We start from the raw sequence: 18,547 nt of genomic DNA, 5'->3' as shown, positions 1-18,547 counted from the left end.
CTGGTTAATTTCTCATTGAGTGCCAGCATTCTGCCCTTTTACAAAGATCAAATCAGCAAACAATGTAGTAGCCTTTAAAACATGGGAATATGATGGCTATAAGGCCCGAAAAGTATTTGTGCCTTTAGCCAATGTTTTGGCCCTCAACAATAAGGTTTAAATAAAAAAAACTTTTGACACAATAAATGTTAAAAGGCTGGCGGCTAACACTAGACCTGTTGGCCTTACCAATGCTTGTTTTAATTACTATCTATCAACAAGAACTTGCAATTCTTACTTTGCACATTAATAATGCCCAATCACTTACTGATTCAAACTATATCACACACCAAGTAAGAACATTATATAAGAGTTTTAAAAAAAACATACAAGATTGAGTTTTTGATTGGGAAATTCAACACGTTTCAAAATTAGCAAATTACATTTTTGGGAAAACTACTGCTTTCTCTAAATACCGTAGATTAGGTAAAAAACAAGGGTTGGAACAAGCAATTTTGTCTGTCAATGGAAGTGAAATAGAGCTTCACGTCAAGAAAAAAACACGAAACAGGAAAATAAAGATTTTATTTCTGTTCATTTACAAAACGCCTTCTTCTATAGCACTTTACAGATACCGTAAAGTAAGGTACAACAAGGTTATGCAAAAGACAGTTACATATTTTAGGTAGATGATGAAGAATAAACAGTCTAGGAAACAATTTGTAGGATGGCACAAAAACCACATAGTGCAGCACAAAGGTGATGGGGACACAGTGATGTGGTTTCAAAGAAAACCAGACACTAATTCAAACATAAAAACAAGTGTGCCAAAACAACAATATTATGCCAGATAATCCACAGGGATGAGTAATGAGGAAAATAAAGGTCATTTTACCACTTGTGCATGCGAGCTGGGTTCAGAAACATCACAATGCATACCTAAGAAACCGTTGGAAATTGATACATGAATGATCTTATTGGGCCATTAAATTAACGAAGATACTCAATGAATAATGGGCAGTTGTCCTAGAGGCCAATTGGTATAAAGTGCATTGGAGCTCAAGTAAGGTGGGCTTCAGCACGTGTCTAGGACAATTGACATGGAGCATTTAGTGAGCTGACAAACTCAAAGAATACAAAAAAATAGTTAAGATGGCGGCAATAAACAAAGAATGGAAAAAGTGAAATGGAATGGCAACTATTGAGAGATCTTGGGAACTGATGAAGTGAGGGAGACAGTTGCCAGGAAAAAAGATGAAAGCTTGCCATTTTTAGAGTCGGAGAGGAGTCATGGAATTTTCGGGTAGGCAATATTTACACAAAAGACATTCCAGGCTCAAAGGATAATAATTCAATGTCAAGGAGGAAGGATCATGCCAAGTGTAAAACAAAGCTCAAAATGTCCAAACACATATTTCGATCAAACAGGAGGTAAATGTAAAATGTAAATGTAGAGGTACTTGTATAGCGCACGACTACCCGGAGGCATCTCGGCGATTATACGAATACCACTGAGGAACCCTTCCTGGCCTTTTCCTGTGAAGTGCCCACTCCTGGGCACCCCCAAGGTGAAGCCAGGCATCCTAGCGTTGTTGGATGGAAGCTGAACGTGACAAGGACTATGTTGTGCAAAAGTGCCAGGTGTTGGGAAGTGTTAGCCAAGTGGGGAACGTGCCAGCAACACCGAACTTAAATGGAAAGAACAGAGAAATAGTGAGAGGTATGACAACATGGAAAAACAAAGTAAAAAGCTTTACAGACATGCCAATTTGGGCCTATAGTACTGAGAAACTGGAGAAAGTGAACATTCATCCCTTAAAAAAAATACACACAGCTCCTAAGACATAATAGCTGGAGGACAAAACTTGGCAGCTGTTAATGACTTCAATTGGTGTACATAAAAAAACAATGCTCTGGAGGAAAGGAAGGCAATGTTCAGAAATTAGGAAAGTCAAGAATGTGAAGTCACTGCAAAAAAAGGAGCAAAACAGTAGTACTACGACAAATACAGCACTGTGATGACAAAAACAGGCACATTTTACAAACTAAACCGGGACATTTTAGTGTAATTCGATGAGAGATGCACGGTGTGTTACCAAAAACACAACAGAAACTGGAATAAATAGCAATATGAATTTTACAAATCCAGAGAGCTCAGGCATTGTATCAGCATAGTATAATTGTGTCACAAGAAATATGAGTTGGGCAAAAGAATGTATTCTTCCAAAAACATTTCCAAGAAGGGAAATATATGTAAAAAGATCCAATAACCATTGCCACGACGTGAACTAATTTACTGTCAAAAATAACACCAGAGCATCCATTGCCCCAGCTTACACGTTCCTATGAGCCACAGTACCATACCCAGTTCCGATAAGTATACTGTATAGAATTGATTTCTTATCCTTAAATTGTCCTCCTTGTAAGTAGATCATAAGCATTTTCTTCTGAACTCTCTCTCGGATTGTTCCTCAATTGACAAATGGTATTAGTGGTTATGAGTGGTTGTCCAAAAAGCTGCTGGATGACGTTTCTGTGGCTTTCTAAATTATAGTAAAGAGGAAGGAAGTAGATGCTACATGAACCATGATGCTCCCACAACAAACTGAGCACAGCCTCTGTACTTAGGTCCTTGCGAGCAGAGTCGCTTTGTTAAAGAAAGGGCTCCGAGTGTAATCCAAAGTGTACCGCATGGTGGAAACCTAGATGATAGGTCATATGTCAAACACATTTTACAATCCAAATGTGTAAGTTCCTTTAATATCAGCTCATGGAGTTGCAACACAGGTCCTGTGGCACGCTGAAGCTCACAACTTGTAGACATAGTGGTATTTGGGACTAATTGTACAATATATTTTACACTGTAATTTACATTCCATTTATAGTAAGAAATTATTTGTTGCCGTCATCAAGACTGCTGTGTATGCAAATAAAAAAACGTACCAGAAATTTCCAATACAAGATACTAAACATATTAAAAGTTTACAAAACCGTGTCAAACAATAGTCTTGAGGAGCCACTTATTGTAAGAATTTGTTTGTACCAATGACTCAAAATTCAGTCAAGAACATAAATAAAATATGCATGATCTCTTGCTTTCTTTACAAAATCATTCAATATCAGACTCACATGAATTAGTACAGGTAAGGCACATTAGCATATATATATATATATTTATATAAAATAAAACACACAATACAAAGGCTGTATTATGTGGCAGGCCCAATCTGTTCGCAATATGAAGATCTATTCCTTTCTGAATTAGATTAAGAGGTGTTACAACACTTTTACATTTTGAGAGTAATTGAGAAGTAAGATCTCAAAGGAATGAGCTGTCGGACACTAACTATTGTATCCGATTATTGCAACACAAAAAGGAAACCCAGGCGACACAGCTGTACCTTCAAATGTGCTGTTGCTATTTTTTCTTTGTACAAATATTGCTGGAGTGTAGAGGATGCTAAAGTAGCTTTGTGTGCACTTGCATAATTCTAAAAATGATGATGTGCTACTTTATTTTATCATCTATACTCTTTCCCTCCCCTCTTCCTTCAAAGTTCATTTCTACACAAGACATGATTTCAAGTAGAGGCATAATTTACAATAAAACCTGTACACTGAGATGCCGATATTAAAACAAGGAAAAATTTGCATTTAAAAAAAATGGCATTGTGCATTTAAAAATATAACACTTTTTTCCATATCGAGGAAGAAGAGTTTTCAGCATCTGCGCTCTCAGATTTCTTTATTGCCACTTTCTAATCAAAGGTCCGTTACTTTATTCTCTAACGCTGCTGCGATCTGTTGTAAACGGTAGGCCAACTGCATTCGTTGGGCGGCCGGATCCTCTTCTAGTGCACTTATGATCTGCAGTGGGAAAAAAATTACAAATGTGAAAAAGCCTGTTCTGTTTGAGATTTAACCGAGCCATCCCCTCACATGACATCCTACCATTCATGGCCTACAACACACTCTTCTATCGCCTCTAAATAACTAGGAACCTTTAGATTCGACATCCAAAGCTTAGGAACCTTTAGAGGAAAGATTTAAGACACTTCATTATATGGAGTCGCTCAAGGACCAGGTAACAAATTATATGGAAATCCCAGTGTCTCATTGACCAGTTTTACGCCAGGAAGTGAACCATATGCTCAAAATGTTTTTTCCCCTGACAGACACAAGCCAAACTGGTTGATGGTCTTTGCCTTATGCTTTCATGCACCTTTTGCAGAGGCAAAGTGCCACTGAAAGGACTGAAAACATGTTTCTGATGGCCGATAGCCACAAAGGAAAGCAAGTGATTAGAAGAGGAGCGCCTCTCCATAATGTTCTAAAAAAATATATATATATAGAACGTAAATGTTACTATTTAGAGTTTTATACATCCTCACATGGTTGCCTTACGGCACCAACTCATTCATTGGTTAGTTCACATTTCCTGAAAGAGCTTTTATAACTCAAGTAATCACGCAAAGTAACTTAAAAAGGTTAACAAAAATGTGAGTTAAACTTTAACATGTGACATTTAGAAAAGCAAATCTTTACTTCCATGTGATGTTTAAGTATGCAGCACAAGCTAGAGTACTAAAATACGTCTCAAAAAAGTTTCAGCGTGGAAAAAAGTTCTTCTCTTGATTATACAGTGATCGATGGGCGTGTGCAAGAAAGCAGTGTTCTGTCAGTATTTTAATTGGCAGTTTGGCACTTGAAGAACACATTATGGGGATATGTCATTCTTAAGGGAAGAAGAAACAAGAGGGATGTTAAGTCACTTGATAGTAAACCACTCGAGTCAGTCTATAAATGACCACTTCAAGTTTTTATGGAAGCAACCGTTCTGGATAACTCACAATATGGTAGGGGTGTGGACCACATTGGGTATGGTGCATCTTAATACCAATTTTAACTGTATGCACAGGTTTCTTTGCTGTTTTTGTTTTTTGTTTGTGCATTGGTCCAGGACTTCAACAGTGGCTGGTTTGGGACAACTTAGTGGTGTCTCCCCTCTCAAATGCGCTATGTGCAGCTATTTACCTGCAGCACTGTACCTGTGTGTCTCACTTCCTGTGTATCACGTATTAAATGAACTGATCCTCCCTGCAGGTGTTGGAAAATGTGACAGTCCTATAGCCTGGCTTGTAAATCCTATATAAGAGCTACAGACAGTTGAACCATGGGCTGGTGAATGGGTTCCATCGTTCTGGCAATGTAGCGCTGGTGATTAAATTCCTGCGCATAATATGCATTATCATAGTCCTCTTCTTGGCATTTGACATGAAGCTGAGATAGACTGTGTACTGAGCCAAACAATCCATCGTCGTCACCCGACTCCTCTAAAAGTGAAAAAGCCTAGTCTACGGCGTTGTCAATGAGAACATAGACGGTGCTAACATAGGCATAATGACTAAAGTGGAAGGTCTCTTGGGTTTTGGCGACGTCGATAAGACTCTCGCCGACTGTGGAGGTGAAGATGGTTTAGTCGTTGAGGAAATTGGAAGGATCATCGATGATGCCTTCAATTCCGGCGGCATAGATGCTGCGGCCGTCGTAGACGAGGTGGTGGTCGTCGGCAGTGAGGGGAATATTTGTTGCCGATGAGATGGGCTTCCACGGCAGCAAAGCTTTTGTCGACGATTAATCTTTTGTAGACTATGGATGTTTTGTTGACAGTGTAACCTTAGTCGACATGGGTTAAGTCAAAGATGGAGAAGAGATGTCTGAAGATGACTTTTGCGTCGTTGACTATGTTGATTTTATGGAAATCTTTTTTTTGACAGCGATGAGTCTGAAGAGGATTTCCCAGGTTTCAAGGCCACTGATGCTGGTGTTGAAGGGTCAGATTTAACCTGAGAAGGAAATGTGTGCTTTCCTTTTTGTGAGAAGGCTTCGTGGTGAGAATTTTTGGAAGCCTTTCTATGGCTCTCAGCAGACTCTTGAGCTTTCGGTCTGTTTTGGGTTTCACTTCAGAGGTGTGAGAACTGTGCCCTTGTCCTCCGGTACCAATCCGATTCGGTTTTGATTTTTGTTAACCAAATGAATAGCCTTTCCTCTCTGTACTTGAGGGTTTTGGTTGAGACAGCAGATTTTACCTTCTTTGACCTTATGCGTGGATATAGGCAATAAATACAGTTCTTGTGTGGGTCGTCCATATGAAACCTCTTCTTACCACAAGATCCACATGACCTGAAGAGTCCTTTTTTTAAGCATCTGACATGTTGAAGAGAAGAAAAAACTGAGCAGAGCTCAATGAGACTCCCAATCACATGATATGCAGTAGAAAATCTGAGGGACTGAGTCTCTCTTGGGAGTGTTCTAAAGGCTGCTGTCACCGGATTGGTTATAGTTCAAATTTGGTTCTTTTTACAAAATGACAAGGACAGGCTATTGCACTGCTTTCTCGTTGCATTGAGGTCTAAGGTATATGTTGTTTACTACTTTCATAATTATACAGTGGGACTCCCACATCATCTGTGATGATTCAAGCATGTGAATCCATGAAAGATACCAATATTGGATACCTGTAGTTAAAGGTAATTAACTCATTTTCCTTCACTTCACTGAAAGCAAGGAAAAAACATTCCCAAATTTAGCCACAAAAAAGGATGAAATTGCAAACCAATTATAAGTGCTCTGAATGAAGAAGAAAACTAAGTAAAAAATATAGATGTGGCAAGGGGTGAGAGCAGAGCAGACAGTTTGAGGGACTGCTAAATAGATGCCCTTGCTGGAAGCAGTTTGTGGTGTGCGTGGGCATGGTGATGGAAGTGGGTAGGTGAGGAAGTTATTGTACCTCCTCCTCCACAAATACTTAAATTAATTTTTACACTTCCTCATAGCGGCTTTATTGGAGTGGATCATATAGAATTAAGACTGCCTCAAATTAAGTGGATTCTTTTTCTCGTTATTAAAAAAAGCTAAGGAAAGTGCACATGTAGCCCCCTCCCAGCCAGCAAAGCAGTAAAAACTGTCAGATACCTTGATTTTATAGAACATTAACTTGTGTCTGTTTAAGGAGACTAAGTTAGTGTGCATAAGAGCAAACCTAAAATTAAGACAGCGTGGTCATAAAAAGAAGTGAAATTAACACACACTTGGGAAAATACCAATTGTAAAATTAATTCTTGCAAATATTTCAAAGAGGAAGGTGTAACTGTCAGATCTGAGCAACAGCCTCTTAGCAGTGCACAAACAGAAACCTGCTACGCTAGTTTGATTAAAGTCTCTATTGCTAGAGTACCTATTTTTCTTTACATGTTTAAATCTACAAAAGTATGGAGAAGCAGACATTTCTAGATCAATCCTTGTGGCTTACCATTACATGCTATTTTGACGACACCTCAGTGCCTACGATGGTAGGCACTGAGGTGCCACCAACAAGCCAAAAGGCATCTCGAAGCATTCAATATGGCTTAGTTGTCTGCGAAGGGAGAAGAAAAATATTTGTGAAAACTGAATACATTTTTGCCCCTGGCCTTGTCGTGCTTTTCAAGACTGTCCTCTTGTGCTCTACCGTCCCAGAGTTAAGCACCCCTGCCTCCTGAAAACTGGGTGACCAGTAAAGAAAACATTCATTGGCGCAGTCAAATCCAACTACTTCCACTGAGAGAGAAAAATATATAGGGTTTGGCAACACTGGAAGTATGGCAGCCATCCACTAATAAAATTAAAAAGTATTTTAAAAGAAAACCCCTTCTGATAAACAATTTTATCTGGAAGCAGCACACATTACAGTGCGCTCACATTGTCAATTGTCATTTTGCCAAATGCATATTGTGTAATATTTCAAAAATAAATGTAGACTCACCTGATCATAATATTTGTTTACATATTGGTACAGCTGATGTAGGGCCACAAGCGTATTTAACGAATCTGTATGCGCCTACGAAAGTACATGAAACAATAAATAATACTGCCGATAACATTCTTTCATAAAATAATCACATTACTATCTTTCCATCCAATTTCGACTACAATTTCTATCTACTTCAATAAGAATATACATCTGAACTAATCCAAACAATCCACTCCAAGCATGTAGGATATTATATCTCCAATAATTCCATATAGCTTAAAATAAATATTCCAGCCAGTCCCTGCCATTCCCGCCTCGGATGAGCTGGTGCCAGTACAAGGTCCTTCTGTTTCATGCCACAGAATGGAGTTGCTGGCTTTGTGAGAGTAGCACAAGTTACTTACCTTCGGTAACAATATATCTGTAAGGAACAGAAGTTAGTATTAGATTCCTTACCTTAGAATATATATCCCCAGGCGTCAGACTGGATCCTGAAACGTTTGTGTAGCAGTACCCTTGCGCGTCAGTAGACGTCGTCTGCGGCTATGTGTCCGTCGTTGTTTGCGCCAGGATGACATCGCCGGAGTACTTAGACGCCGCCCTCGTGCGCTGACGTCAGTTCTTATACACAGCTTTTCTGCGCCAGAAACGTAGAGCCATGATAAAAACCAACACTGGTGCCATGAAACTAGGGCCCTGAAAGGGGATGACCTTAACCCTAGATATCGGTTCGCAGAACGGGGAGGATGGGTGGGGCGGTAAGGAATCTAATACTAACTACTGTTTCTTACAGACATATTGTTACCGAAGGTAAGTAACTTGTGCATCTGAAAGAAACAGGTTAGTATTAGAATCCTTACCTTAGAATAGATACCCCAGCAATACAAATCCCGGTGGTGGGTCTGCGAACCAATAAACACACCAGAAAGTCCTGGAGGATGGAACAGCCAAAAAAGCCATCTCTCCAGACTTGGCTGTCCAGACAGTAGTGTCTTGCGAACATGTGCAGCGAGGCCCACGTAGCTGCCTGACAGATGTCCTGCAAGGGGACTCCCCGGCACAGGGCAGTAGTAGCCGCCGTGGCCGGAGTGGAATGGGCCCTCAGCCCAACAGGAGGCTACTTCTTAGCTAAAGAGTAGCATGCCTTGATGCACAAGACGACCCACCGAGAGATGGTCCGTTTGTGCACCGCCCGTCCCTTCTTAGCGCCCAGGTAACCAACAAAGAGTTGGTCATCCACCCGGAATTGGCGTGTGCGATCCAGATAGTATGAGAGCGCACGTTTTGGGTCCAGACGGTGGAGCCGCTCTTCCTCTTTAGAGGGATGCGGAAAGAAGGTGGGCAAGGTGATGGACTGCCTGATGTGGAAGGCTGTGACTACCTTGGGCAGGTCTTGTCCGCAACACAACTTTGTCCGGATGGACAGAAAGGAAAGGAGGCTTGGAGGAAAGAGCCTGGAGCTCACTCACTCTCCTGGCAGATGTGATGGCAACCAGGAAAGCAGTCTTAAGGGTAAGAAGACGGAGAGGATAGTTATGAAGCGGCTCAAAAGGAGCGCATATCAGGTAAGTCAGAACCAGGTTCAAGTCCCACTGGGGCATCACAAAAGGAACAGGGGGGGGAACATATGAGTGATGCCCTTCAAGAACCTATTTACAATCAGGGACTTGAACAAAGAAGGCTGATCAGGTAGCCTTAAAAAGGCGGAAAGGGCAGAAAGGTAGCCCTTGATAGTGCCCAGAGCAGAGCCCTGCTGGGCAAGAGAAAGAAGGAAGAGGAGAACCTCAGAAAGGGGGGCAGAGAGTGGATCCACAGCCTTTGCTGTGCACCGTGCCACAAATCTTTTCCACCTGCAGGCGTATACTGACTTTGTGGAGGGACGCCTGGCTGTCAGAATCACATTACAAACTTCAGGAGGCAAGTCAAATGGCCTTAACTGTCGCCGCTCAATCTCCAAGCATGGAGGTGGAGACTGGACAGGCTCGGGTGGAGGACCGTCCCCTGCTGCTGCGACAGAAGGTCCTCCTGAAGAGGCAGACGAATCGGGGGATCGACTGACATGCTGAGTAGCTCGGGATACCAGTACCTTCGTGCCCAGTCCGGATCCACAAGGATGACTAGGGCCCGGTCACGGTTGATCTTCTTCAGCACTCTGGGCAGAAGTGGTATAGGCGGAAAGGCGTACAACAGACCGCAACTCCACTCGCGACAAAAAGCGTCTCAGAGCGAGTACCGCCTTGGAAATTCCAACGCGCAGAACTGATGACATTGCGCGTTCTCTTCGGTGGCGAATAGATCTAACCAAGGCTCTCCCCACTGCAGAAAGAGGCCTTGCACCACGTCCGAGTTCAGACGCCATTCGTGATCCATCATGCACCTTTGGCTGAGTTCATCCGCCGTGGCGTTCAGAGAACCTGCCAGGTGTTGAACCACCAGGGTCACGCCTGGTGTTCCAGCCACTGCCAGAGGCAGAGGGTCCACCTCCCCACCCCGCACTGTTTGTTGGAGTACCACATGGCGGTGGTGTTGTCTGTGAACACCTGCACAGAGGGGAGGAATGCCTTCAGTGCAAGACAAATCGCCCGCAGTTCCAGAAGGTTGATGTGGAGCCGGGACTCCACCGGAGACCAGAGGCCTCTGATCTCCGCCTCTCCCATGTGGCCCCCCCAACCTTGGAGGGACACGTCCGTCACAACTACTTGCTCTGGTTGGGGTAGGCAGAGGGATATGCCGCTGACCCAATCGCGGTCCGTGAGCCACCACTGCAGCTGTTTCGCAGTGCCCTCCGAGATCAGGACATGGTTGGACAGGTTGCCCTGATGCTGGGCCCACTGAAACTTCAGGTCCCACTGCAGAGCCCGCATCCGCCACCGGGCGTGATGCACCAGAAGGATGCAGGAGGCCATCAGCCCCAGAAGCCGCAGCGTCAACCTGACCGAGACTCGGGATAACGGCTGAAAGATCGGAATCAGAGCCTGAATATCCCAAACCCGCTGTTCGGGAGGATAAACCCGAAACTGCGCAGAGTCTAGAACCGCTCCGATGAAGAGTAGTTTTTGAGAGGGACACAGGTGTGACTTCGGCACATTGATGGAGAACCCCAGCAGGTGCAGGAGGTCGGCCGTAGTCTGGAGGTGGCTGACTACTTTCTGTGGCGAGCCCCCCTTAACAACCAGTCGTCGAGGTAGGGGAAGACTGAAACCCCTAACCTGCGCAGATGAGCTGCGACCACCGCCATCACCTTCGTGAACACTCGTGGGGCGCTGGCAAGGCCGAAGGGGAGCACGGTAAACTGAAAGTGCTTGTGGCCTACCGTGAACCGCAGGTAGCGCCGGTGGGCTGGCAGGACGGGGATGTGGAAATAAGCGTCCTGCAAGTCCAACGCTACCATTCAGTGTCCCGGGTCCAGGGAAGCTAAGTCCTGAGCCAGTGTCAGCATCTTGAACTTCTACTTCCGGAGGAAGCCGTTGACGTTCCGCAGGTCCAAGATAGGGCGTAGGCCCCCTTTGCCCTTCTTGGGTACCAGAAAGTAGTGGGAGTAACAACCACACCCTACTTCTGGCCCAGGAACGCGCTCAATGCCCCCCTTGGCCAAGAGAGCTGTAACTTCCTCTTGTAGAAGTTTCAAGTGATCCCCGACACACGGTGATACTGCAGTGGCATGGCTGGAGGGGTCGCCTCGAAGGGGAGGGAGTAGCTCCTTCGGACGATTTGCAGCACCCACCTGTCCGATGTGACAGTGCGCCAGCAGTGGTGGTGGTGGCGAACCCTGCCCCCCACTGGCGTCACATGGCCCGGAAAGCTCGGACTAGGAGGGTTTTTAGGCGGATGCTGCAGGGGTAGGTGTGGACTGGCCTCGCCGTTGTCCCAGACCGCCGCAGCGGCGGTTTCCATGTCCGCCACCCCGCTGGATGTTATTCTGCGGCCCGTGGCTGTCAGAACGTGTGGGGGTGCCCCTTCCTTGGCCACGAAAGGAGCAAAAGGCAGCCGTTTGTTGGCGCGGGCCGAGAGGCTTAAAGACTCGGCCGTAGCCCTGGAATCCTTAAAGCGATGAAGCACATGGTCTGCCTTGTTGCCAAAGAGGGGACGGCCATCAAACGGCATGTCCATAAGGGTGTTTTGGACCTCAACCAGGCTTGGCGACGAATCGCCACCGTCGTTGCCATCGCTCTGCCCAGTGAGTCAGTGGTATCCAGCCCACACCGGATGGAATACCGTGCCGCATCTCGACCCTCCGCAAGGGCCTGGGCGAGTTTAGTCCAAGCCTCCTCCGGACATTGTGGCAGCACGTCCGCGACCGTGTCCCACAGAGATTGGGTGTAACGGCCCAAGAGGCACGCGGTGTTGACTGACCGTAACCCCAAACTCAGGGAGGAGAATACCTTTTTTCCATACTGCTCATACCTCTTGGATTCCAGATCGGGGGGAGCTGTCGGGGATGCGGTCTGGGAGTTAGAGGCCTGGATGACCAGGCTCTCAGGGTTGGGGTGGGGTGGGTGGACAGGAAGCAAGGGTTGCCCGGAGCCAGGCGGTGGCGTCTGGCCACGTTCCTATCTACAGGTCGACCTTTAGCGGGCTTGAACCAAGTGCCCAGAAGAACGTCAGACAAGGCCTCATTAAACGGCAGCAGAGGCTCAGCCGAGCTTGCCTGCGGTTTAAGGACCTCAATGAGGAGGTTAGTCCTCACGGCCGTGACGGGGAGCACAAGGCCCAAGGCCTTGGCCACCCACGTCTGCACCACACTATAGGCAGCCCCCTCCTCCGTAGCCACGGTAGGAGGGGAGACAAAACCAGTGTCTGGCGAGGTGTCCAGACCACTGGCCTCCCCTAGCTCATCTGTCCAGTCCTGATAAGACTGGCACTCCTGTGCCAGAGGGTCCTCAGACCCCTCCCAATCCCCCTCGCCACCCATCTCCTGAAACTCCGGGTCAAAGGATGGGACAGGGTCATAGAAGTAGAAATCTCCTAGCACGGCGCCGGAACCGAGGTTGGGATCGGGGACGGCGTTGCCCGGAGGCGACAACCTGGGAATCAGCGAGGTCGTAAGGTCAACCAGCGACGACCCGGATCTGGAACCGGATCCAGCGGGGACCTGCGGCGTCGGGGCCAAAGCACCCGACCCTCTAGGGCCCCCAGTCGGGGCTGCTGGGCCCGAAGGCGCCGTGGAACCCGACGGAGGAGCGAGCGACCTCATGGCCATGAGGAAGGCCTTGACCTCCTCCGGCGTCGCGTTCTGCCCAGGGACCGGCGGGTATGAAGCAGGCTGCGACGCCTGTGGCTCCGGAGAGCCGCATGGGTTGTGTCGCCCGAACCCCCGGCCGCGCCGCGCGAGCGTCGGGGGGAGTCGGAAGAGCGATGACGCCTCTTTGACTTCTTGTGCTTCTTATTCTAGGACTTCGAGCCCGAAGACTGGTGACGACTCCCGGACATATGAGGACTCCGACCCCACGACCGGTCCCTCGACCTCCTTTCGGGCTGGGACCTCGAGCGGCGCGGGCCGACTGCCGGAGCTCGAGTCGCTTGCGGGACTGCCCCCGTCTAGTCGAAGCAGGACTGGTCGTCGTGGTTGGGGCCCAGACAGTGGAGGCACCGGCGATGGGGGTCGGTAACTGACATCAGTCAGCTGCAATCGACGCAGGGTTTGAACCCGGGCATCCCTACAGGCACCGTCTGAGTAGATAGACTTCAAAAAATGATTGAAAAAGTTTAGTAAAAAATTGACTAAGGGTACCACTTTTTCCGGTTCGGCACTTGCTGGCGCGGAAAAAAAGAAGAACTGACGTCAGCGCGCGAGGGCGGCGTCTAAGTACTCCGGCGCCGTCATCCCACCACCAACGACGCCGACGACGGTCGCGGAGTCGCATACGACTCCTACCGATGCGCAAGGGTACTGCTACGCAAAAGTTTCCGGATCCAGTCTGACGCCTGGGGATATTCTAAGGTAAGGTTTATATCAGGATATCTGTTTCAAATATGAAACTGTACTTATTTATCCATTATTTATCTTTCAGTCTTGAGTATTCGGTTAGCGAATTAGCCTTTCCCAATTTGGAATATTTAACTTGTGCTAATTGGGGCAAAGAGGACATTAAATGGGTCCCAGGAATCTGAGGAAGTCCGTGCTGTTCGAGGTGCCAATGGGCTGCAGGTCAACACCGAGGCTTCACCGGGAAACCATAACACCCTTTCTATCTAGGACTTTTGCAGTACGTCTATTACTGTTATAAAATTACGGACCTTGAAAGAAGGAAAGGCTGAGTCTGCTTTGATGAGACTTAAACTGGTAACCAGAAAATCACTGCAGGCTTCAGCAGCGAGATTTTAATGCCTTGATTAATTAATCTGGTTAGCTTTAGCTACTTGTCAGCAAGAAAGTAGATACTAGGACTTTCACAGATCCATCAAAACAACGCAAATGACTGGAAGCACTTCCAGGAGCCATATTATCGAAGTGCCCGGGCGATGCAATAGGTGTTTGCGCCCACTTTGCGCATCCTCTGGGCACTATGGTTTTAAAGAAAGGGCCCTATATGCATGTGCAGACCCATCTGTAATACAGATAGCGCTGGTGCACATAAAGTGGCAGCACAATCTTCAGAGGGCGTTCCCTCACATGTATAGGGGAGTGCCCAATGCAAATGAGGGAATCCCTTTGCCTCTGCACCCTCGGCGTATTATAGATGCTGGCACAAAAGCTGCAAGGAGGCGAACTGTCAGTGCTTCTTCCTGATTGCAGTGCCCTGGTGGAGTTTAAGGGAGTCCCCATGGATCCCCCAGACGTCCCTGTGCAGGTGGGTGCTTCACTCGCATGCAAGGAGATCTAGAATATCCTTTAAAAGTGCAGGCAGGTTTAAAACGAGCTGGCTGCTTCAAAGCAGCTCTATATTTCACCTGAATGAGCTGCCCGCAGAGCAGCACGAGTTGGCACCTGCCCTGTAGGCATCACATTCCATGTGACAGAGCGCACTTTCCCTGTTTGCACTCCGACACACCTGTTTCAAGGTGCTCCGGGCGCAAACAGGGAAAGTGTGTCTTTAAATATTAAGGTCCCAGGGGCCGTATCACCAGACTGCCCGGACGTTTGTAGCCGCTTTGTGAGCCCCGGGGCACTATGGTATTACAGAAGGGGCTGCAGACAATTGTACATTCCCATCTGTAATCCCGATCTTGCTGGCGCACACAAAGCGCCAGCGGTATCATCAGAAGGCGTTCCCTCATTTGCATGGGAGCGTGGCTTCATGCAAATGAGGAAATCCTTTTGCCTCTGTGCTTGCGCTGTTATCCAGATGCAGGTGAAGAGGCAAAGAAGCTGTTAGGAGGCGCACTGACAGTGCGCCACCTTTTCAGTGCGCCCCCTGATGCCAGCACTCTGAAAGGGGCGAAGGGAGTCTCACAGACCAAGACATTCCCTTGCAGGCGGGCGCAGTCACTCACTGAGCTGCTTCAAACCTGTCGCTGTATTTTTCACCTGAATGCGCTGTGCCAAGGGAGGTGCGAGTTTGCGACTGCCCTAGGGGCAGCGCCATCACTATAATGCAGTGCATTTTCCTTTTGAAAGGTGCGCCCAGCGCTAATCAGGAGAATGAGCCGCAGTAAGTAATACGGCCCCAGTCTACACGAAAGGACACCCAGTTTGAGAAAAGTACTATGAATACATAATGACTGGAAGCGCTAAACAAATGTCAAAATCACTGCAAGAAATTTCCAGCTCAGTTTTATTCCTGATAGGCTCAGGGTAAAAAAAAAGACTACCTCACACAGGTAGCTAAAACACAGCCGTAAAGCATCACCTTTTAATATGTTGTATTAAGTGCAGTAATGCACTATGCACTATCACCTTGCATTTTCATTAACCCCATATCCAACTGCCCTCACTCATTACTCTTACAATCAATGTGCAAAAGTCCATCACAGCGCATTGGAGTTGCCGAAACTTACTGTAAATGCAATACATTATTAAATGACCAAATTGGGCATAACAGAACTGACACTTACCCTGGAAATTTCTGCTAAATGTGTATTCATATCCTGGTCACTCACTTGAACCATCTGGCGGATCCCTTTGTAATAGCTGCAACAACAAAAAGAAATCATTCAAAGTGAAACAACTCAAAGTTGCGCATCATTTTGCCATTAGAATTCACAGGCTAACACTTTTGGTCTTCAGTAGCCTTCATTTAAGTTTGTGCCAGGCTTCTCGTAGGGTTTTCATCTGCTAAATACACAGTTCTAGCCTTTATAAAGCGCCGAAACTAGAGAGACTGATTGAAATTTATACCTGGCAGACTGACTCTAAAAGCACAAATGAAAGAAATGAGCAGAGAAGTGGGCAGGTCAATATCAATAGGATCTTTAGGAGAGTCTAGAAGATCATCACTTGGGGAGAGGAGGGATCAGGCTGAATGATCATTCTGAATTACAACCTACATGAGAGGCAGTCTCTGCCATCGGATAACCCAGCGATTTCTAAGTGACTGGACTGTGAAACTATGTGCTATGGCTGACAAAGGGTATGAGTTATGGCTGGATAAAATGAAAAGGCAATTTTCCAGGAGGGTTTGTGGGTTGTCCCTGAGCATTATCTTAGGAATGTTAGTGGGAAAGGGGGTATTTTAGAGTACACTGGCCAGTACTGTCCATGAAAAATGGATGAAATGGGTTTATCACGCTTTATTGTAATCTGTAACAATAATTATTACAACTGGCAAAAGTATCTGCTATGATCCCCTTTGGGTAAAAGGGCATTAAAGGTTAAAGACTAATTTATGTTCTCTTTCTTTACTCCCTCAACACGCTTGAGTTGGCACTTTGTTAATTGCTAAAATCCTAAGGTTCTTTTATCTAAGGTTTATAGTGATTTTATCCAAAGTCTGACTAAATTGAAGTGGAAGGATTTGTTGTTCCCAACAGTCGGAATATGTTGTATATGTCGCGAATCATGTGTTATTTACTCGAGCAAAAGATATTTTCAATGCCCATGAAAAAAAAGTTGCATGAATTATATCAGCGGAATTCTGATCAAGATTGTCATTTGTATCTGACCCGGCATACAAGGCAGATAGATCACAACTTGGCACAAGGGGTATGCTTTCTCCCTTATATGACAAGAAACTGGTGTCTGGCCCACTGCACCATACTCTGATGTTATGGCATTCCGCACAGGCAAAACTGGGATGGCCGGGGGTACTAACACAGCTTACTCCACTATGGGACACCAAGAAACTAGGAAGACTCCGAAATAGCAAAGGCTTCGATCAATGGGATGACATAGGAATATCAACAGTGGGTGATTTGTGGCAAGGAGGGGAAATAGTGTTGTTTGAGCGCCTTCAACATCTATATGAGTTGGCGCCCTCTGAAGTGTTTAGATATACACAAATTAGGCATTCCCCGATGACGGCGATACCACCTGGCTCCGACGTCCCTGAGGCGTCCCCTATAGAGGATAGGTTACTAACTGATTACATGCAGAAGAAGGCTACCTCTTTTACCTATCGTAAATTAGTAAACAACTTGCCCGACCCCACAGGCCCCCTGAAACTCAAGTGGTCGCAGGACATAGGGGAGATGGAGGACTCAGAATGGCAAGAAGCATTAGCGTCCTCGAGGGAGGTGGGCACACCCTCACGCCTTAGACTTGTACAACTCCGAATTTTGCATCAATCCTATTATACCAGACTTGTTCTGCACAAGATGAGAAGAATGGACCACCCCTTTTGTATCCGGGGCTGCGGAGAGGAGGGAACCTTTTTCCATACTATATGGGAATGTCCCAGAATAGCAGCGTACTGGACACAAGTGATGCGTACTATGTCACAATCACAGGGGTTGTCACTTAAGCCCGAACCACGCAGATGTCTGCTAAATATATGGGAGCCAAATGATCTCACACGCCATGGGCAGAATTGGGTTACAATCAAATAATGATAGCTAAGAGGAATATAGCACAAAGGTGGGGAGAGGGGGGTGCCTTCTCTTGCAGCGTGGGGCAGAGACATGGATGAGGCTTTGATAACTGAAAGAGCGCGTTTAGTAATAGAGGATGCCCCAAAAATTGGACTAAAATTTGGAGGACATGGAATGACTACAGGGGGGGGTATTTGCGATCCACCGACATATAGGATACCTCGGGGCTGGATGAAGGGTGAGGAGTGGTGGTGTGGGGGACAGGGCTTGACATCGATTGCGAATAATTGGCAGAACAATGTAATTGTGCTATTTGAAAGGCTGTGCATTGTTGTACTGTGGTATAATGAGGGTTTGTTATGTATAAGACTGACTCAATTTGTTGACAAGATGGAAAAGAATAAAAAGTTTTTAAAAAAAGAGATTGTCATTTGTGAATAATTATAAAAAAGAACTAGGATCAGATGTACAACGGTTTTTAGCATGTGGAAACAGGTTTGAGCCAATGTACAAAACCTATTTTGCGAGTCGCTAATCAATTTGCAACTCACAAAATGTTTTGCAACTTGCTAATAGGAAGGGGTGTTCCCTTCCTAATAGTGACTTATGAGGCATTTATGAATGCCTCATGAGCAATAGCGGTTGCAAAACACTCGCTAATTACCACCTACTTCAAGTAGGTGGTAATGCAATCGCAAATGGGAAAGGGTCTACAGGGTCCCCCTTCCCCTTTGCAAAAGCATGCAAAAATATTTATTGTGGGCATGCAGTGGGTCCCAGGGACAACTACCAGCCCTTAAAAAATTAAACTAAAACGTTTCATTTACATTTTTTAAAATGCATTCTATATTCCTTTAGGGAAAACGGGTT

The 18,547-nt window shown here is 46.0% G+C and overlaps 1 protein-coding gene across 3 annotated transcripts in view; it reads right to left on the bottom strand.

Annotated features, from left to right (window-relative positions):
- Nucleotides 1–547: 547 nt before the first annotated feature.
- PLXNB2 (plexin B2) overlaps nucleotides 548–18,547 on the bottom strand; it is a 629,238-nt gene continuing 611,238 nt past the window's right edge. For all 3 annotated transcript variants that reach the window (XM_086967392.1, XM_086967395.1, XM_086967394.1), the window contains 3 exons: nucleotides 15,767–15,842; nucleotides 7,784–7,858; nucleotides 548–3,846 (listed from right to left, as the gene is read on the bottom strand). In XM_086967392.1, coding sequence (XP_086823518.1) covers nucleotides 3,742–3,846; nucleotides 7,784–7,858; nucleotides 15,767–15,842 — 256 coding nt within the window. In that variant the 3' untranslated portion in view covers nucleotides 548–3,741. The remainder of the gene's footprint in view (nucleotides 3,847–7,783; nucleotides 7,859–15,766; nucleotides 15,843–18,547) is intronic.

This window comes from Lissotriton vulgaris, chromosome 1_1 (genome assembly GCF_964263255.1).
Source record: "Lissotriton vulgaris chromosome 1_1, aLisVul1.2, whole genome shotgun sequence".
NCBI lineage: Eukaryota > Metazoa > Chordata > Amphibia > Caudata > Salamandridae > Lissotriton > Lissotriton vulgaris.
This window is presented reverse-complemented; position numbering and strand designations above follow the sequence as displayed.